This window comes from Trematomus bernacchii, unplaced genomic scaffold (assembly GCF_902827165.1).
Source record: "Trematomus bernacchii unplaced genomic scaffold, fTreBer1.1, whole genome shotgun sequence".
Classification (NCBI taxonomy): Eukaryota; Metazoa; Chordata; class Actinopteri; order Perciformes; family Nototheniidae; genus Trematomus; species Trematomus bernacchii.
This window is the reverse complement of record NW_022987973.1, coordinates 10,685,999-10,707,886: the sequence shown is the minus strand read 5'-3', so window position 1 is coordinate 10,707,886 and position 21,888 is coordinate 10,685,999. Positions and strand designations below refer to the sequence as shown.

The following is a 21,888-nucleotide window of genomic DNA, read 5'->3' as shown; positions in this document are numbered from 1 at the left end:
CAGCGACTGTATTCGCCATGACACAGACAGTCTGTGGTTTGTACTTGTTTAACTTTTGTCTAGTTTCTCTGAACAGATATGAGGAGCTGTGAGCTCTGAGGGCTAACAGCTAACGGCTGATGTTGGTTTTGTGTAGGGATGCTCCGATCGCCAATTTTGGGGCCGATTGCCGGAATCAGTATCGGCCGATACCGATCGCCGATCCGATCGAGTGGGCGGGGCCTATGGGGATCTTCCATTTAAAGTGATGTTTAAAACTCAGTTAATGGGGCTCATTCACTGGCGCTTCCACAAACAACAACCAACATAATTATTACATTCAAATGAAGTACATTATTCAAGTTTACATTAACTTTGGATAATAACACGGGAGAAATGAGCGGAAGCGCTCTCTTGTCCTCTCTCCCCCTCTCTCTCTCTCTCCTGACAGCCTGTCAGTATTGTCTCATGCAGCTCACTGATCCAGTAATGAGTGACCCGACAGTGAAGAATAAACATATTTATAACTAGTTTAGCTTGTTCCAGAGGTAGATAAAATAGCTAAGTGTGTTAGGTCTAACTCTTAGTGAGTGTTTTGCTCCGCTCACCGGTCCGTCACAGCGGGTGGAGCTGCAGGATTTCTGCTTCACACACGTTGCATACCGCTATTTTATTGTCATTTTCGGACACCTTAAAATACTGCCAGACTGGTGAAGCCATTTTGGCGAGCTTGTTTTGCCACGCACAGAGAAAAGTGTCATGTATTTTACGTCATCATTTTACGTCATGCGATCGGCATTTTTAGAGAGCACCGATCGATCGGCAGAGAGTGAGTATTGGCCGATAACGATCGGAGCATCCCTAGTTTTGTGGTTCGCATTGAAGATGACGTCACGGCTCCGCCTACACTGCGTTACTATAGTCACTGCCCCAGCTACTAAACTGTAATGGAAACGCAGCATAAAGTGAGCCTGGTCTACCAAGGCCTAACTATACCGTACTAAGCCGTGCAGTGGAAATACGCCATAAACCTCTTTATGAACACAAACACATTTTTTCCCAGATTGTTCAGACAACAGAGTGATAAGTTCAAGTGTAAATGCTTTTCATCCCATTCTTTCTGAGCACTTTCAGTAAGTTGGTTGATAATTCTTTCCTTATGATCACTACTCGACTACTGAAAATCATATAATTGGCCCAAGAAAACAGAGTTGATACATAGTTCCCTAACATTTCTCTTGACCTTTTTATTGAACATTCAAAAGAATAATTTAAATTCATGGCACAAGATTTTCTATGTTAACTAAGATATTTTTTTGGATTGTACTTGACCTTAAGAATATGTTCATGCTTTGTCTTAAAAGCTATATCTTTGGTTTCTTTAAGCGTCTGCTACCTTTCTCCGGTTCTCTGCTTCATGTCTGCTAAAATGAAGCCAAATGGCACATGGGATAGACATTTACTGATACCTGTTTGTCGAAGCGTTTAGGCTTGTCATCATTTATCACAGCTGCATTTTTAGTGTCCCTTCCATCTATCTTAGCAGGGACAGGCCAGGACCTTGATGAGTAAAGCAGCCAGACACAGAGGGAGGGAGGAAGTGTGATAGAGTCATGCAGGCCTCCCGTACTCCCAGCCCTGCATGTGGCTCAGACCAGTCAACAGTCTGCGGAAGATTTTGACAAATGGTTTAAAATGTGGTTAGGGATGTTTCCAGCTGACCACTAGTGGTGGCAGATCTGCAGCAGTGGATGCAGAACACCACCAGAGATGTCGTCTGGGTAGGAAAGAAGGATAGAAGTGGGTGGATGTTGATGGAAGTGTTGTTGTAGCTGCACAGTGTGTATGGTAATTGGATAACCAGGTAAGTGGAGATAGGACACAGGTCGCAGAGATGATGAGGGTTCTGTCAGGGCCTGCTTTTTAAGACTTCAGTGCATGTGTGTGTAGCTGGGAGTGCAGAGGAAGGGCAATATGATCCTTGTAGGATTCAGGGGCCCACACACAAGGTCCTGGGGAGATCTGGCAGTGAAATTCAAGATGGCCAAGTGGAGAGTGAAAGGGGGGCAGGGGGTGCTTCATTTGTGTATCCCGGATGTTTTTTCAGTCTTGATATGTGCTGTCTCTTTACATATGGCTTTGACGTGGGGGGGTCTTTGAAGCAGGTTGGTGGATCTGCGATCAAGATAAGGACCCAGAGCTGAATTTGCTCTCATTGTGTAGATCTCATCAAGACAGCATTTTTTGTCCAATATTACTATGACAGTCCCTCACTTTGGTACATTCAAAACATTTCCAGTAGCACATACTTGTGTTTTTTTCCAATGATAACTGATGATTGTAAACTATATTCATATTAGTCTTGGTGGGGAAGAAAATCAAGTCCTGTGTGCATACTTTTCATGCTGCTACATGCCTATCTTTATCTGAAAGTTGGTTTGAAAAATGAAGATCCCTGAGGCTAGAGCGAAGAGCTTTTTCAACGTCTTTTTACGGGGTTGAGGTTGAAGTCATGCCGGCACAATCAAAAGGCTTGCCATAAATGTTTGGTGACAAAACTGCAAGTATACATTTGTCGTAAACATAGTTTATTATTACAGTCAAATACATCATCTTAATGTCTTATATGCATGCAAAATAAGGCCTTATACAACAATTATAGAATTTTCATTATTGACTGTGTCATAATTAATTGCAATTTTATTTCAGTTCTGAAAGGGCTTCACAGTCAAAGCAATACAACAATTTAAATAGCCAAATTGTTCAAGAATTATATAAATCAGGGCAAGGGTACAAAATAGGTTTTGCAAAGTGAAAATGTTCAAAACTGATCTTTTAAAACTAACTACATTTAAGTGAAGCTAGAGATTTTACTGTGTTTCTAACTGATCATTTGTTTCCACAGTGACCTGAGCATGAACAACATCACAGAGCTTCCAGCATTTGTGTTCAAGAACCTCCCCTATCTGGAAGAACTGTAAGTACATGCCCCGTGTTTCTCCTGCTAATGATGTATTTACTCTTTGCAATGTTGACAGGGCTTATGATATGCACCTGGGTATTTGAGTTTGCACTGCAGAACACACAGTATACTGTAGGTGCACAACATGCCCTTCTTCTCAGCCGAAGAAGATAAGCACAGCATTACATGAGGTAACAAGTCACTCAATCATTCATGAAATATAAAAGGTGCAGTAAAGCTCAATTTAATAAAGGAAAACAAAAGTGAGGTGAGACATCATGTATTGAAGCAACGATCATGTGACATCCTGTGTTGATTTTTGCTTTTAAGGGATTATCAGGGTGGCAACAGCACATATGCGCTTTGGGGCTTTGTTGAGTGGCATACATCTAATCTTAGTGAGTGTTTGTTATTTCTTTGCTCTTTAAACACTCCCCTGTCTGGTTTGGAGCTGCTGGGAGTCAGAGATTAAAATCTGTCTACCTGATATCAGGTAACATGCAGCCCTGAGAAAGCAAAGTGACCAGTCGGTGAACAAACTCCAGCAGTTCCAGCTCCACTGTGTCACAGTCTGTGCGAGCGTAGTATTTTTATTAAGCTCTGGTGCATCTTTCAGCTGCCCGAATCTTCCACTTTTCCATACACCACTCCAATCTGCTTTGTCAAAAAGGCAATTTACTTTTCATCGCATTGTGTGGAGGTATGCAAGGCAGGAAGGAAGAGGGCAAAACAATGGTTTCCATGGAAACACAAGTGAAAAAATAACCCCTCCCCGCACCCACCAGGTCTCAGTGCTACCTTTTTCACCTCTAGGTGCTCATGATGGATGGACTGTCGTCAGGGTGTCATTGATTGACATATACCCTTAGTGCATATGTGTGTTTGTTTAACCTTCTCTAACAAATGTGCCGAGTCGTCTCGGTGAACTTTGCTGGATGACTTTTCGGCTCCAGGGCTGCTGCAGTGTCAGTGAACCAGAGCGGGGGCCCTGAGGGCAAAGACAGGGAGAGAAAGAGTTGACAGAGAAAGAGATCAGGGAGAGAAAGCGAGGGGGACATCTTCAGACAGGACGGGAGCGGAGATGGGGGAGGAATATTTCTTCCTTCGTAGTCACGCAATCTCCTCCGCTCTCTTACTCTCTTGCCAAAGGCACCACAAAGCTCAGCAGACGTGATGACAGGTATTCTCTGTTTCCTTAGCGGTTTGTTTATAGTCTTGAAGTAATCTGTGACCAATGGGCTCTCTATGTGTCTTCTGTGAATTGTGGTAATGACATGAGGGTCAGTTTGTTGTCAATATGTTGCCTTTTGTTGACAGAATGATTTAAAGTGCATTTGTTATTTTATTGTTGTTTTAACCTTTATTTTTATTTCTGTTGCAGCTGTGTATTTGTTCTTGTCTCTTCATCTTATTTAAACGCATGGTCTAGCACTCATTTTAATTAAATGTGTGCTATAAATAAAGATTTCCTTGGTCATCTTTATTGGGTATGAATGTGGCTGAATTATATGCCATAAAATCCATATCATTACAATTAATCCTAGTGACAATAACAATTATAACGTTATACTGTATGGCATGACATTCTCTTTTGATATTCTTGTCCTGATCAATTATAGTACAAATCGGGATTCTACACTAGTGTTTCCAGCTTTACACACATTTGTTTGGTTAAAAATAAGCTTGTTTTTGTCTGTTTGATTTCAACGTTTTTTGCAGATGCTAGCTCAGCTTCAACACAGTTACCCTAACAGTAGCACTCTCAAAGGACCTTCAACGCTCTTTAAGTGGCCATCAAAGTCACTTAGAACTACAGAAGAATACAGGATAAATGTTAAACTGCAGACTGTAAAATATGTTAAAAATGTGTTTTATTACCATAAATGAACATGTAACCCAGACAACTTATGGACACAGACTTGTAACTTAGAAACCTGTTCGTATTTATGTAATCAAAGAACTAGATAGTTTAATATCTAGTTTTTATATAGTTTTTAATAAATTGCACTGATGATTTAAACAGGAAAGTTCCATGCTGATCCAAACAGCAGAAGTGCTCCAGTACTGTCTGTGGGAAAATGAATGAAACCTTTCCTTTACTTACCTGACGCTTCTCTCGTCAGGTAATTAAAAAAACTCACTTATAATTACATAATTTCTGGAAATTGCAATATCTTCATTGCCAACGCCAAGATGGACATAAATGCAGTCACAAGCTTATTATCACAGCCACCTATCCCAACAACAAGGTGTGCACTGTACATGTGGGAGCGTGTCAGGGGGGAAGGGAGCTTATATTGGTTATACAAGAGTAGTTTACTAAAAACACTAATTGTATTGTTTCTGCAAAAAAAAGAATGTTTATATTTGTTGGTGGCAAATCCTGTCTGTAGCCCTTTACTGGTTAGAGGCTACTTGTGAATTGCCTTTGACAAAGGTAGACCTGTGGGAGTGGTGTTTCACAAGGAGAGGATTTAGCCTTTCCTCAACAAGATTTAGCACATTCTTCTTTACTCGTCGAAGCCTGGGGGGACGTGCACTGAATCTGCTGAAAGATGTAAGAGGAGGAGAAGCTCTTTATGTTGTGAAACCTGAAGGATATCTGAATGATTTGTCAAACCATGTTTGCATTTAGTGGTTAGCAGCTTGTGACAATGGTTACAGGTTCTTGGTTGTGTGAGTTCTCATGAAATTAAGTCATATTGACATCAGCCACATGGGTCACTGTATGTTGCAAAACAAGAATGACTGAACAGCTGCAGACAAGACTCATGTCATTTTGAATTTATAGGCATCCGTGTGCATGTGACAACTTGTACTCTAGTCATGAATATAACTGCAGATTATGTTCTTGGAATTAAATTCTTATTTCTTATTTAAGCTGTCACAAGACATTCTCTTGACAAATTGTGGCTGAGTGGAGGCGCATTGTTTGGTTGATTTGGTGGTATTTTCAATTGTGGATTCCAGCTTTGAAAGCTATTCATTGGGTTAGTCTCAAAGCCAAGTCTAACTGCACTGACAGCCTTCTTTAAAAAGCTAATCACATCCTCATCTGACAGCTTTGGTCAACCACATTAAATCAAACCGCAAAGAGAGCCTGTGAATGTGAGTTCAGAGCAGGGCGTCTGCTGTTGTTTGAGTCTTGTATAAGACATAATTGTGTCACACCAAATCCAACATTTTCTAACTAAATGTTCATAGTTAAATTAAAACATAGAAACAACTAAATGATCAAAGAACCTTTTAGTATTCAGTTAAGTAAGCTGTTTTCTTTATTCTGTTTTTCAGTATTACTCACTAGCTCTCCTGTCAAGCTCAATCAAGCTTTCGATTTACAAGCACAGCAACATTGTATTCAACTGCATCATACTAGATTTGAATTGAATTAAAAGGGCAGAGTAAAAAATCAAAAGGTGAATCACAATGTAGAGAACGTGAACTAGAATATCACTCCGGAGTCCAGACCCCTGCAAAGCCTAATGGTGCATTCACATGCTCCTCGGATGGTCCCGTTTCCTGAGTTGGGAAGTTGCTCTTCCAGCTTCATGTTGATCAACATGGACACTATAAAGACAATACGTTTTTCAAAGTATATGTGTGTATTGTAAGGCAGTTATTTTCCGATTATTTTAACACAAAATGAAATGTACATGTTAATGTTAGTCATAAGTCGACTGTAAAGGAACCAGATTATAATTTTGATATACGATTTATGTGACTAGCTCTAGTCAATCAATTATTGATTAGTCTTTTGGATGTTACACTTACAGCAATGTATGCTTTAGTAAAACTTGTTTTAACCAGCAGTAGATCTGTTAAAACTTTTGTGAACACTATAAATGAAAAAAAAAAACAAGCTTTTGTTGGGGGGCAAACCTTAGTGAGAGATATTTGGCTACTACTGTCATACAGTATACTTATAAAAACAGGTAATTTATTTGTTATTTTCACTCTCATCCTTAATTTTGATGCAATAATGCATTTCAATGGTCGAGGTCTCTATTTCAGTGACATTAAAGGGAAACAAACAGAAAGCAGTGTTGAGACTCCGTGAAGGGAACATGGTCTTCTAACACAGTCAGCATTGATTCTCAGGCTCACACCCAGCAGCTCTTGTTGCAGGGAATTCAGCCTGGTCTGACTCGCGTTGCAGAGTGATAAATCTGTTGCTAATCTCTCGGGCCAGATAGTATACTTGTGCTGTGTGTCCTAGTCAGCCTGCCCCATGCTTATTTACAACCTTATTTCCTAAACACTTCCTGTTCCCAACAGGAAAGGGAGGTGTCCCCCTCCATCTCAAGCAATTCATGAAGGAACTCCAGAAGCTGCCTAGTGATAAATGTTACAAGGCTACACTTGTTGTGTCAGCTTCAGAGGGGTGAATCAGGTTTTCACTCTCTCTATAGGGAGCACTGAATAGTAATGGTTAGGAGGCTCAGAAAGGGATCTCAAGAGGGGGGATATCCAGGAACAGCTCTAATCTCTTGTGGGTGACAGACGAAGTGACAACAGGCCATGGCACAGACGCATGTCTTTGACACCCCAGGGCCCATGTTCTGCTTCAGAGTTGGAACCTAATCTACTGAAGTGCTGGATGGGGAGACGTTCTTTAAACACTATGCATTGCTTTAAGCTGAAATCAAATACACTCTGTGGTTTGGTTAAACTGTGTTCCTTTTATGTCATTTGAAACATTTGAGACATTTCCAAAACATAAGTGTGACTCTTTCTCTCACCACAGACGACTTGCCGGGAATGACCTGTCATTCATCCACCCTGATGCCCTGTCTGGACTGCATCAGCTCAAAGTCCTGTAAGCATGCCCCCTCCCTGTCAACACACACACACTTATGCCTGTGACGGTGGGAAGTTTTCCAAACACTGCGGGCAAGAGAACATTGTGCAGTTTGTTGTGGCGCTGTCAGTTATTGCCACCCAAACAAAGTCATACCATTTACATTGATTTAGACATGCCTTTTTCCACCTTTGCCTTCAACAGTATCTCTGGTTGTAAAAACACCTAATGGAGCATGCACCCAAGCCCTGTGTAAAAATTAGTTCTGCATAATTTACACGGGGCAGCACACCCTAGTTTGCTTGCACAGACTCGAACACATTGAGCGACACACAAAGCGCTGCCCTGTTGATTCTGCAACGGGCCAAAAGTTCAAAGTCCTGTTGATCTTCAGGTGAGGTCTTGGTTACATGTCTGAAAACACAAACACATGGACAACATGCTTTTTACAAATACTGTAACCCAATAAGCGCACATAATGTTAAATACGTAATGTGTCAAAAGTTGTTTTTTATTTTGTGAAAAATCATGAACCCATCAAAGAGGCCCTCCATTACATAGTCATAGAATGTATCAAGGATTATATAATTTTTTTAAGTAAAAGTGTTGTGAGTTGAGTGAAAATCATAATTTTGCTATTTAACCTTCAGGATGCTCCAGAATAATCAGCTGAAGACTGTGCCCAGTGCTGCCCTGAAGAACCTTCAATCTCTTCAGTCTCTGTAAGCCATCTGACACACACACACACACACACACACACACACACACACACACACACACACACACACACACACACACACACACACACACACACACACACACACACACACCCTTTCTGTCCGTACTGTTTAAGGGAAACACTCTGCTTATACCGCAGAGATTGTAATAATTATGCTGTCAATGTCATCAAATTGATCCATTGATGTTTTTCATTAGTTTAGGTATCGATTGTTTGGTTATTGCCAAGCCTAGCCAAAGAGCTTCCCATTTTGAGGGAAACATTTCTGTTTTTTAATTGCTGATGAAACATTGAGATGATTAAAGATTCAGCTGCTGTTGCTGACAGAAGTTTTGTCCTGAATTCCTGGACCGAAAGACGTGCTGTTGTCAGAGAAAGCACTGCAGTGTATTTACACAGCTTACTATCCGAACTGGAATTCATAGTGTTTGTGCCAAACTAACAACCACATTATAGACACTTACTCACACAGATTCATGTTTAGATCCACTAATGTAGGGTTAGGGTTCTAAGCATATGGTACTGAAGTGTTGCTTAAGAATGCACATATGCTAAAATGTGTCTAGTATAGTTTGATTTAAAGGGAGTTCATAGCTGATAGCATGACTTTAGACTCTTATTCTTGTTAAAAAAATAAGTGGTGACTTTCTGACAAATAAGTGCATGTGCCAAGTGGCTGTCAATTTAAAAAATGTAGTTTCAAATATTTGATTTTGCGCTTTTAATGTGAATGGGGTGCCATAGTGTGTAAAATATCATCAGCATGGACTGGAAGAGATTTTCATAAAATAAAAAGGGCTGTCTTTCTGTCATTTTGCAAAAGTGCAAGTTCAGTATCCCTGACTTACAGTACTTCCACTACATTTCCCACTACTGTAAGATGGCAGTGTGATGAGAGTTAAGACAGCACACCTCTTCCAAGTCCAGAATACAAATCTAAATTGTTGTTGATGTCATTTACGGGCGGTTCCCTTCATATCAGAGCCTTTACTCCTGCTTCATTGTTTGTTGTTCACAAGGCCCAGCTAATGGTGCAAATGTAGGTCAGTTTTATTCTAGTCTTTTCTCTTCCTATGTTGGGATTGTTGAGTTCTCCAGGAGCTTGTGTTTTTTCACATGTTTACTCGTATTGTCAGCTCCCGCACTATTTCCTGCTCCTCTCGCCTTCTCTCTTGGTATGATTTTTCTACCACTACCAAGTGTCAGTTTCATTAAGACCATGAAATGTACATGGCTCTATTTTTGCCACACTCAGGGACTAACGGAGGAATGGATCCAGCTGGAGAAACGTGCTGAAAGTCCAGCTTTCAGCTATTATCACCCCTCTATAAACCTCCCCTTGTCCCTTGCTTCCCCTCTCCCTTTTTTTCTGCCGCTCTTCTTTCTTTTTAACAGATGTCTTTTCTCTGTGAGGGTTTTAAGGTCTGTAGCTGAAGTAATATGCTTTGACAGAGCCAGGACTTGGTTTGTATAAAGCCTTAGAGAGCTAAATGTCAATCAAGAGTGTTTTTCTTCCAGCCCAGACACTTGAGGAATTTTGAGGGAGGGCGAGACACTCGGGGAGGGAGGATAGCTGGAGAAAACAGGGTGGTGATGGTGAAAAGAACACTTGTGCATTCATCATACTGCTTGAATACAAATATTTACCTTTTTTACCACCAAAGTATTGGCTCCTGGACAGTCAAACTTCAGATTTCCTGAATGTTCACATCATTAAACTTTATAATATTGCTCTAGTATACTATATTAATTTAGTTAGGAAATGACAAGTTAATATATATATATTAGATTTATCTTCTAAACTTCAGGTTCCATGCATTGAGAGGACCTGTTTTAGGTGCGTGCCAATTTTTAAAGGTACAGGTTGTGACTGATTGAGCAGAGTTTTATGTTCAGTTATAAAAAAATATATCTGGTCCCTGCGTTAACACACTTCCAACATCTTTCAATGCCTTCAAAAAGTCCTAAGGTGCTCCAAACTGTGAATAAATAAATAAATTATTGGAGCCAAGTGTGCCGTTAAATGCTTAAATAAGTGGCTAGAGTCCAAAAGTCAAACACAGGATACTATCAGTGCCATAAGCTTCAGTCAAATTAATGAACTAACGCTATCTCCTTGTTCCCTTCTTTTTTGCAGTCGCCTGGATGCCAACCACATCCTCACGGTACCAGAAGACAGTTTTGAAGGCCTTCAGCAGCTGCGCCACCTTTGGTTGGATGACAACAACCTGACGGAGGTTCCTGTTGTTTCTCTGAGGCACCAGGAGAACCTCCAGGCTCTGACGCTGGCGCTGAACCGCATCACGTACATACCAGACAACGCCTTCGCCAACCTCACCAGTTTAGTTGTGCTGTAAGTGAAATTGCAATTGTTGTTTAAAATTCACTTGTTTATTTTTTTAAGATTATACATTGATCCTGTCTTTATTAGTGGGAGAGATTTCAAAGGGGGAGGGAGAGAGGATGACATGTGTAGAGGGGCGGATACGAGCCTGCCTCCGGTGGGACTGAACACCGCTGCATTAGCCGCCATGTTTTTGGCTGGTTGGCTTTTGCCACATCGTCAAGAGCAGTAAAAAAGACAATTGGCTCCAAACCCTCCTGAGCATTCAGCTTGATTATTTTGCGCGTTTTACATCACCAGTAAACAAGGCTTATAAAACACCCAGACAAACAACATTTGTACCTTTTTATAAGGAGGGACATTGTTAAGCCATTAGTCACTGCAATATTTCCTAAATAGAAAATTAAGGTAATTACATACCATGGCTTTTCATTAATTAGGGCTTTTGGTAAGACGTCATTTAAATCTTCATTATATGAGTAACAAACCGTTTCAGCGTCATTAAGTGGACTGAGCTCCCCCAGGGCTGCCAGGAGAACTTTGCATGCAGTCTTCAGAGCTATACACTAAATAGCTCAGCAGGAACAACCTGCTGGTGCCCTTTTTTTAAAAGCTTAATCAACCAGGGACAGTGAATGAGAACATGCTCCTGTTGACTAAAATGACCTGAGGGAGGAGCTGAAGAAGTGAAGCTCGTTGGGTGTTAAGTACATCAGGAGAGGAAACCTATGCAAATTCTCTGTCTCAATAAAACGGTACTAGATCGATGTCTCTTTAGTTGGTGAGTAATAACTGACTTTGTAGATGACAGCCCAGTTAGTAAAATGTGACTGTACTGCTAGTGCTACACTCTAAATTAAATTATCTGTAATTTTTTAATCATATGCATAAATCTGTCACAGCAAAGAACTTCTCTATGTTTTCTGCTCTAGTTCTGAATGCATCCTGCGAGCGACTGCAAATCAGATTCCAAACACAAAAATACTGTCGTATTTCTTTCATCACCTTACAGTTGAGAAGTCAACAGGACAGGTTGCTACTCATTCCCTGCCGGCTTTTTTGCATGCACGCAATGTTTGCAGTTACATTTGCAATTGAGATTTAAAATGTTAAAAATACTTTGAAAAGGTTGTTTGAGCATTATGGTAAAACCAAGATATTCTTGATGTAAAATGCTAAAACCTTTCAGAGAGGAACTTGTACAAATAAGTGGTGCATTACGAATCTGTTATACATTCACACAAACACCCACACACACACAGACACACGCACGCTCTGAGTGGTATTGCTGCAGGGTTAGTATAAACACGTCGGTAAACAGGAAGAAAAGACCTTGAATGTAGTAGGTCAGGAAAGCCTTCTGCACACACAGCACACACACACAGCACACACACACACAGCACACACACCGGATTCACAAATCACACTGTGCTTTTTTAGAATTGATTTGTGGAACGTCTGACAAACCCATAATTAATGTTGAAGATTATTTTAAATCCATCATGGAATAAAAAATCTCACATATGTGCTTTTCCTTTTCCAGACATCTTCATAACAACAGAATTAAGCAGATAGGAGACAACTGTTTTGCCGGTCTTGTGAACCTGGAGACGCTGTAAGTGCGCAATTATACAGTAGTTAATACGTGTGTGTGTGTGTTTGTATCAATGTGTTTGTACTCATGTTTATGTGTGCGAACAGCCCCCCCCACCCACCTCTGCTCCGGTCCTCCAGACATCATTGTGTCCACTTCCTCCTTTAATTGCTCTAGGATAAATAGAGCAAAGTACATGATGCTTATCAAATCTACCCTCCCACTGTTCACTTCCTCCTGTCACACAGCCATGAAAAATGTTTTAGCACCAGCCTTCCCTAATGGCGAGCATTTACTGTACAACACAGGATCTTAACAGGATGCGAGAGAAGTCCTCTTAGTTTTTTGCATCTTAATCTCAATCTCTCACTTTAAAGTGCAGTTTATTTCCTACATAAGAACACACTACAATGGACCCTTGAACACACAAGGTCTATATTAAAATGTATGTGTGTGGTGTGTAATGGTGTTTTGTATTATATCTGTGAAGAGAAGGGGTTGAGCTGCTGTGACAGTTTGAGCAGACACCCTCATGAATGAAATGCTGGAGTTCAAATGACGTTCACAAACTGCACTTGAACGATGAGGTGCACTATGTTTCTTTAACCACAGGCAGGTAGCGACTTGTATGCTGTTAGTTTAGATACTAGAATATTTAAAGTTATGGGCTGCTGTGCATTTCATTTGCTGCTTCATTATCGGCTGAAACAATACATTAGACCGATTAGCCCCTCAGCAGTAAATTAGTTAACGTTTATTCAATAGTAGAGTATTATTTATGTAATTTATCAAGCATTTGGCCGTTTTTGGTTCATCAAATTTGAGGATTTGCTGCTTTTCTCGTGTTTCCTTACCTTGAAAAGATTTTTAGTATGGGACAAAGGGAGGAAAATATATATTCGATTCAACACTTGCTCTTTGGTTTAGTTCCTTACACTATAGAGTGATAGAAATTCAATTCAGACTTTTAACAGACTTAAAAGTCTGTTTATAACAGACTTTTTATTACACTGGGCTTAGATTCCCATAAAGCAATGGAAAAGGGATAAGATATTAGGGTTATGTATTACTTGATAGTCAGTTATTTCAAAGTTATTGCTTCTAAAAAGGTAGATTATTCAGAACCATTGGCAAATCCGATATTGTTTTTAGGATTATTACAATGCGACTTATCCTAGTCATTAATAAGTAGCGTGCTTGTTGCTTTCACAGAGAGAACCAGATAATGTAGCACTCCTTTTAGCAATGCTTAGTCACAGTACAGAAGTAAGTGGGATGGATTTGTTACATCATAATGTAAGAAACCAGGGCTGACTTCCTGCTTCTCTCTCCGTCTCATCATAGAGATCTGAACTTCAACAACCTGATGGTTTTTCCAAAAGCTATAGAGGCCCTGCCCAAACTGAAGGAACTGTGAGTATATCATCCTGCTTCTTTTCTGTGAGGGAAACATGTTATACTTACACTAATGTCAATGACCAGTTAACTCATCGGAGCATAAAGAACACTTTTTAATATCTTAGTATTTTTTATGTTGTGAAAATAACCTACCCTCCTCTTCTGAGCCAGTGAATTCATACACTTACACAAGTTGTGTGGTTTAAAAGTCCATACTCGCATACGTATCTCGTGAATGTGATCAATACATACTGATAGATTTGCTGAAGTCTTTTGCAACATATTTCAACTAATTTGCTTTTATTTTGAAAGCTACAAGCCCAAATCATTTCCTGTTTCAGGCTAAGCACTTGTATTGTTTAATAAAAGGATTATATCTATTAAACTCATTGACAGATTTCTGTATTGGAAACTAAGAGTTGCATTTTGTTTGCAGAACTGTGTGGCTTTTGCATCAATGCTTTTAGTATGCATATTTTTGGTTATGCATATGTGACCTTGACATTTTCCTTGCAGCGGGTTTCACAGCAACGATATTGCTGCCATACCTGAAGGGGCCTTCCATAACAACCCCCTGCTGCGCACCATGTAAGGTCAAACTCACTGACGCCACTTAGAAGCTCACATAGCACAGTAATGACTCACATTTGTACAAGTGCTCCCATGCACAATGCACAGCATGCTTCCTGAAAGGCGCAGTTACAGTCTGAGCTGACAGCGCGAGGCTTCAGTAGACGAATGTCCAGAAGATGGTGCCATTCTCGCATAGTAAATTATTTTGGTTTTGAACTCTTCCCCCTCTGCTCTTGCTGCCCTCACAGACACCTTTACGACAACCCTCTGTCCTCGGTGGGCGCCTCGGCTTTCCAGAATCTGTCCGACCTGCACTCCCTGTAAGTCGTGACACATCAGTGTTAACACGTTTTTTTTTTTTACTCCTTAGCTATTGGTGACTGACACATTTAATAATGTTACTTTATTTATTCCAAAGAGTACTTTTTAATCTATTCTCACTCATGCTTTGATGTTCCTGACTGTGATCTTACAATGTGTTACCGTATGTGTTTCAGGATGCTCCGCGGGGCCAGCATGATGCAGGACTTCCCCATCCTTACGTCGACTAATAACCTTGAGAGTCTGTGAGTAAACTTGTATGCAGCATCGGTTCCTGCTTGTGCTTTAGTGCGTCTCATGGGTGACTGATTCTATATTTTATTTCCAGGACCCTGTCAGGAACCAAGATATCTTCCATCCCTGCTAATCTTTGTGAGGACCTCAAGCTGCTCCAGACGCTGTAAGAGACTTTTCCTCTCCTGCCACCTGCAGTATCGCCTAAAATATATTTTCTACAAAACACTCTACCTGCTGTTCATTTTTGATCATTATGAACTCACCAGGACAATCAGATACTATGGTTTAACACTGATGTCACAGAATTTGGATTCCCATACACTTCAAAAATGTGGCGCTCTAGAAAAGTGATCACACTGAAGTATAGGGGCCTTTCTCATTTTAAATAGTCCCAGTTATCTAATTGTTTGTTTTCCTCCATCAGAGACTTGTCCTACAATGAGATCAAGGAGCTGCCTTCCTTGCAGAGCTGCGTCAGGCTGCAGGAGATGTGAGTGTTGAACATGTAGCAGTCACTTCACATATATCAACATCTTAGAAGACATTTTTAAGGTTTTATGTTATAACAACAATTGAATTAACAAAGGTAATCGTGAGCTTGTTTTTAATCTGTTCAAATTCTGTTTTCAATCTACAGAAGCTTTCAGCACAACCACATTGACCAAATTGACAGGGACACTTTCCAAGGTCTCTCTGCTCTCCGTTTGCTGTAAGTCCACTCAGTCACACACTCGTTTGCACACTGTGTAGACAAATATTAGTTTTGTATGCCTGGTTGACTGTGTTGTTGTTCTACACAGAGACCTGAGCAGAAATGATATCCGAGTAATCCACAGAGATGCTTTCCTCTCCCTCGCTACACTCACCAACCTGTGAGTATGACCTGTAGTATTATTTTATCGCCCGTCATCATTATGAGTACAGAACACAAATCATCGCTTGGTTTGATTGTCTTTGTTGAACGGAATAAATGGTCTTATGTACAATCTTTTTTCCTTTTTGTTTTTGCAGAGATCTGAGTATGAACTCTCTGACTGTGATTCCTACCACTGGACTGAGTGCGCTCAGTCAGTTGAAACTCTCAGGAAACCCGGAAATGAAAAATGTGCTGAAAGCAAAAAACCTGCCAAAGCTGAGGTGAGGAAGAGCTTCTCTGTTCGCTATCAAGTTCTGTTGCTTGTGTCTCGTGTTTGCTGCTGAATTTGATTTTAAAATGTATCAATTTCAACTCCTGAGTTAGTTGCATATGATTCCCACATTTTACCTCCTTGTTTTTGGCAATACAGGCACAAAATGACCAGACAATGACTTTACAAATATTTGAAAACAATGTGATTAGTTGAAAGTTTGACAAAAAATCGATTCATATTGTAATAAGTTTATCAAAATAAAAATCTACACGTAATTGGGTACAGGATTGTAAAAAATCCCTTAATTTCTTGTTATCAAAAAAGAAAGATCACATCTTTACAGGACATAGCCCATACACAGGTAAGGCCAATTTCTAAAGACTGCTTTTCCTGCCATCAATATTGTTATACAAATTTTATAAAATAATTTTTCATCTATTTCTTAAATGTATATATTTTTTGTTCCTCCGTGATCATAACAATGTTTGAGTCTGTAGAGTACTGAATCTTAAACAAACACAACAGTTCAAAATGATGAGGAAAACATAGCTGTCCTGCACAAACTCAAACTAAGCAGTTGAGTTAAACAATACAGCAGATGAACTGGACCCTCGCCAATGGTAACTTTGGACATAAAATAAATTGGAGTAATCCTGTAGTAAACAAATAGAGCAGAAAAACATTCAAATATTACTAATGAAACCTATAAAAAGAGACACATATTTGCAGACAAACACTTGTATTTACTATTGAGAGACCTCAGCAGGATGCTAACAGGTTTTCTTGATGATTATTGTTTGTTTGCAGGTCGATCTCTGTCCCTTATGCCTACCAGTGCTGTGCATTTGTCGGATGTGACTCCATGTCGAGTTCTTCTGAGGAAAATGACCTAAAGAAATCATCAGGTAGGACAGCTGCACTCCTGCGCTTTCTCCCTCGAAGAGTTGATATGTTAGCTAAACCTTTTTTGTTTTGTTTACATTAAAGCATCTAAAAATATCAACAAAGAGTTTGATATACGCCTCAAGGCATATGAGCATGCAAATAACATTCTTTCCTCCCAGACATCGGTTCAACGGTTTTGGGGAGGACATATTTACATTTCTTTATTTTCAAGGAAAACTTGCATTTTATAGCATTACATCCTTAAACTACACAATAATCTGTCAAAGTTACAGACCATTATACCTGCCATTGACTTCATTTATTTGCTTTAAATGTAGTTATTTTAATATAAATAAAGAACGTTTACAACAACTGTAATTATTACTATTTAAGTTTAACAGAACATGTGTTTCAGTCTCTTCAAGATGTTGTGTTATTTTCTTGGAAAGCTGATGGTGATATAGCAGAAACAAGAATCTGGAAACCACACATGAGCAAGTGTCACCCCGCTGCTCTATACAACTGACTACTTTTTTGTTCTTACATTTATTTTATTTTTTTTAGGCGGGGAGGATGTGGAAAGAATGTCAATGATTATGCATTGCTCTCCTTCTCCAGGTAAGAATGAAACAGCTTTTTATTTATTTCAATATGTGTCAGTAAATCAAGGCGGGAGGAGCATTTCAATAATCTAGAACATTTTAAATGAACTTAAGCAACCAAATAATGTCTGTCTCCAGGAGCCTTCAAGCCTTGTGAGCACCTGCTGGGTAACTGGATGATCCGCCTGACGGTGTGGTTCATCTGCCTGGTGTCGCTGGTGTTCAACAGCCTGGTGCTGGTGGCCACCTTCGCCCCCACCCACCACGCTTCGGGCCACTCCCCCTCCCTCTCCCCCGCCCGGCTGCTGATGGGGCTGCTGGCCCTGGCCAACCTGCTCACAGGTCTGTACGTCGGCGTGCTGACCGTGCTCGACGTGGCCACATGGGGCTCGTTTGCTGAGTTCGGGGTATGGTGGGAGATGGGGCCCGGCTGTCAGGTCACAGGAGCCATGGCCGTCTTCTCCTCGGAGTGGGCGGTGCTGTTACTCTCGTTGGCAGCCGTGGAGCGCAGCGTGGCCGTGCGGACGATTCTCGGGAAGGTGTTGATGTCACCCAGGAGGGGCGGCAGCCGGCGGGGGTGCTGGAGAGGGGATCGGCGCTTCAGTCTTGCTGCGGGCCTCCTGGGGCTGCTGGCTGCTGCCGGAGCCTGCCTGCCTCTCCTGACCTCCGGGGACCCCTCCTCCTCTCCGCTCTGCCTGCCCTTCGCCGGCGGAGAGAGTCCAGCTCTGAGTGTCACAGTGGTTCTGGTGCTGCTCAACGCCCTGGCTTACCTGTTCACTGCAGCGGTGTACACCCAGCTGTACTGCCACCTGGGCCGGGTGGAGCTGGCAGACCCGGAGCAGACGGGCGCCCTGCGACACGTAGCATGGCTCATCTTCACCAACTGCATCTTCTTCTGTCCCGTGGCAGCTTTCTCCTTCGCCCCTCTCTTGACTGGCTCTACAGCTGGCGGTCCAGAGATCGCCAAGTCCGTCACCCTCATTTTCTTCCCTCTGCCGGCGTGTCTGAACCCGGTGCTGTACGTGTTCTTCAGCCCGGCCTTCAGGGAGGACTGGCTGAGGCTACGGGGTCGCGGAGGATCGAGCAGGGAAGTGAAGGCTGGGGCCGAGAGTCACGGAGATGACGGGGGCGGAGGATCGGAGATCACGGATGGCGGCTCCTCCACCCACCTGGGCTTTGACTGTGGGGTGTACTCGCAGCTCTGTGGAGAGACAGTTGTGTGCGAGCAGTGTGAGGCGGCGCTGCATGCCAGGACCTGCTCGTCCCCGTCGTCCTCCACAGTGTGCAGACACTTTATGAAGTCTCACAGCTGTCCCACCCTGCTGGCGGGAGCTGCAGTGTGCCAGCGCGCTGAGGGGTTTTGGGCAGACAGCGGCACCCCCTCCGCTCAGTCTGAGTACGCAGACGAGGGGGACTCGTTCGTGTCGGACAGCTCTGAGCAGGTTCAGGCATGCGGCAGAGCGTGTTTCTGTCAGAGCAGAGGCCTCCCTCTGGTACACTACTCATACAACATACCTCGAGTCAAGGACTAACACGCTGCAGAGCTCCAGTTTGTCTGTGTGCACAGATCTCTCCGTCATGTGAATTAAGATGCTTCAACAATATATAAACATTTTTATATCAAACAATGAAATGTGCCAACTACCCTGCTAAAAGACCATTCAGAGAGCACTTATGTTTTTAATTACTGTGTAAACAGAGATGCAACCAATCATTTAAAGGGAACTTGGAGACTTTTTCTGAGTGAGCTGAACTGAGCACATCAAGTTAAAAAAAACTGGTCGACAAAGGATCTCCAAAGGAAAATCTTGCCACCAGTGCCTGCCTCGTGCTTTCCATTGGATCTCATAATGTTGCGAGTCTCAATGTATGTGTCAAAGATGTTTGTGATTTCTCTGTTCTACGTGTAATTATAAGCTTTTTTCAATTTTAATTGTAACACATTTTGTCAATTTTAAAAGCTTCTCAACAGCAACTGTTGATTTTATACTTTGATTTTCTTTTTTACGTAAATGTAGCAAATGTAATAATCATCCTAGAGTTCAGAGTGAATGTAACTTTCAGGTGGGCTTCACCTGCCAGATGGGGATAATATAACGTCAGCAATAACTTGTGCCCTGCTTGTGATCGTTATCTGGTATAAGTTAATGCCAGTCTATAATGAACACGTCTTTGAGTTAAGTTACCAAGACTAAGAATGTCATAATTAGCAGAAATCACTGTTATAGCGCCCGCTATGCTTGGTGGTGGTGAAAGGTGTTATTTATTGTTTGAGCAGCAGGAGGGTGAAGGTGATTTCAGGTGGCCTTTGAATACAACCCAAGCATTCACCAAAACAACAGCACTTATCTTTGTTTAACTCCTCAAAAACCCTAACAAGTCCATTCATACAGGTTTAGATCATTAAAGTCAGTAGTCCGGAGGATTATTCCGGTTATTTTTAAATCTGGAACTTATTTTTCGAGTTTTTTTTCATCATGCTGTTTAACTTGGATCAAACTTTTTTTTTTCTTAAGTTGCAGACGCACATTTTATATTTGTCATTGGGCCAAGAGACACATCAAGCCCAACAACATTTTCTTTTTAATACAGCAACACTGAAATGATTCAATAAGACCTGCTTTAATCTGATCTTCAAATTTCCTTTGGTTGTCAGAACAATTGTTGACTCATTGCCTTGTTAAATACAGTTTATTTAATAAGAAAATGTGCTGATTCGCTCTTTTACTGAGCACAAGATGAGAAAGTCATTATCACATATCTTAATGCGTAATATTAAGTTACAGCCAGCAGCTGTTTTCATTGATTTTGCTAAGCTAAGCTAATTGGCTACTGGCCTTGGATCTACACAGGTATGAGAGTGGTATCCTTTTTCTTATGTAACTGTACAGAGAATAATTCCCCCCAAATGTCACAATATCAAAAGGTCAACTTGTTTTTATTTACTCTATTTGTCGAGTAAACTATTGACTATTTGTAAATAAATGTGTTGACCAAAACTCAACAAACAGTACATTAAAACTGAAATCAACTGTATTCACACAGTTATAACTCTAGCTACCATACACTTCTGGTTGATTTTTAAACATGTCATTAAACATAATTTGGTTTGGGAGCGACAAGTTAAACACGTGAATACCGTCCAAGTTAAACACGTGAATGTAATCCCACTCTTCTAACATGATGTAAGACTGGCAGCTGAGTCAACAACTGCGTGTGTGAGCTGTGGCCATACGTACAAAATGGATTATTCAAAGTGTATTGTGGGTGAGTATTATTCAACCACAGATAATCAAAGAAACGTATCTATAGTCTGGATTTCACAGCTCTACAGCAAAGTGATTGGCAACAATTTGGCCATTTTTTAAACGTATTCACTGCCTCCAGTGTGTTTCCAATCCAGTGACATTATACAGACTTACTGTTTGTTCAGATCAGTCGGTATTATTGTAGATGTCATGAAAAGAGCATTATTATACTGTAAAGTATATAACCGTAGATATCTTCTGGCCCTGAGAGCTGGCCTGAGTGAGGCTGTGTGTGACGAGGGATGGACTGATGTTTGGTGTGCTGGAGCATGACTGTACACATTAAAGCTGGATACACCCAGAGCGTGTTTCCACAAGTGCACGTCATGTGAGTGCTCAGGAATTTAGGTAATGTAGGGAAACGTTTCCTCCAACAAGACATTCTTGTGTCCTTATAATGCACCATTTCATTTTTATCTTCTGAGTTTTATTTTATTTTTGTCTCGACCGGGTGTGTCAATTCTTGCACCAACCAAAATGTCTTTTGATTGTTTGAGATGTCCCATCTGGTGAAAATGTACAAATCTTTTTAGTAGGTTGGTTATTGTTTTTTAATTTTTTATTTCTATGTAAATTATTTGAAAAGAAAAGGCGTAATCAAGAATGGGATGCTAACTAAGGAAGCTACCTCCTCGGCTGTAGTGGCTACCAGCAGTGCTTTGTAAAAGAAAAGTCTTTTTTGTAACTGTTTTATTTTTGTTTGCATTTTTAGCTTTATGTTGACAGGTGGTTGTACATCATCATTTTAGATAAGTGCACATTTTGGGAGGAATCATGTACTGTATACTGTGATTTATTTTTTTAACCAAACTATAAACTATGAATTGTTTTTGTTTTATCTTTTATAGAGACAAACTTGCAGAATAATACAGATTATAATAAAATGAATCTCACTTATTTTCCGTTTAAAAATCGTATCTGTAGTTTTTTCATGTAAGACCTCCCCAAGTTCATAGATGCTGTTCAAGTAGGAAAATAATCATATCAATTGTGAATGAATAAAATTGGAAGAACAGAA

General features: G+C 40.8%; 1 protein-coding gene across 1 annotated transcript in view; it reads left to right on the top strand.

Annotated features, from left to right (window-relative positions):
• Window positions 1-21,888, top strand: part of lgr4 (leucine-rich repeat containing G protein-coupled receptor 4) — a 35,997-nt gene extending 14,109 nt beyond the window's left edge. The window contains exons 2-18 of the mRNA XM_034117096.1: window positions 2,885-2,956; window positions 7,686-7,757; window positions 8,390-8,461; window positions 10,616-10,831; window positions 12,366-12,437; window positions 13,761-13,829; window positions 14,331-14,402; window positions 14,636-14,707; window positions 14,885-14,953; window positions 15,037-15,108; window positions 15,370-15,435; window positions 15,583-15,654; window positions 15,746-15,817; window positions 15,957-16,082; window positions 16,883-16,980; window positions 17,525-17,578; window positions 17,701-21,888. Of these exons, the coding sequence (XP_033972987.1) occupies window positions 2,885-2,956; window positions 7,686-7,757; window positions 8,390-8,461; window positions 10,616-10,831; window positions 12,366-12,437; window positions 13,761-13,829; window positions 14,331-14,402; window positions 14,636-14,707; window positions 14,885-14,953; window positions 15,037-15,108; window positions 15,370-15,435; window positions 15,583-15,654; window positions 15,746-15,817; window positions 15,957-16,082; window positions 16,883-16,980; window positions 17,525-17,578; window positions 17,701-19,094 (2,740 nt within the window). The 3' untranslated portion in view covers window positions 19,095-21,888. The remainder of the gene's footprint in view (window positions 1-2,884; window positions 2,957-7,685; window positions 7,758-8,389; window positions 8,462-10,615; window positions 10,832-12,365; window positions 12,438-13,760; window positions 13,830-14,330; window positions 14,403-14,635; window positions 14,708-14,884; window positions 14,954-15,036; window positions 15,109-15,369; window positions 15,436-15,582; window positions 15,655-15,745; window positions 15,818-15,956; window positions 16,083-16,882; window positions 16,981-17,524; window positions 17,579-17,700) is intronic.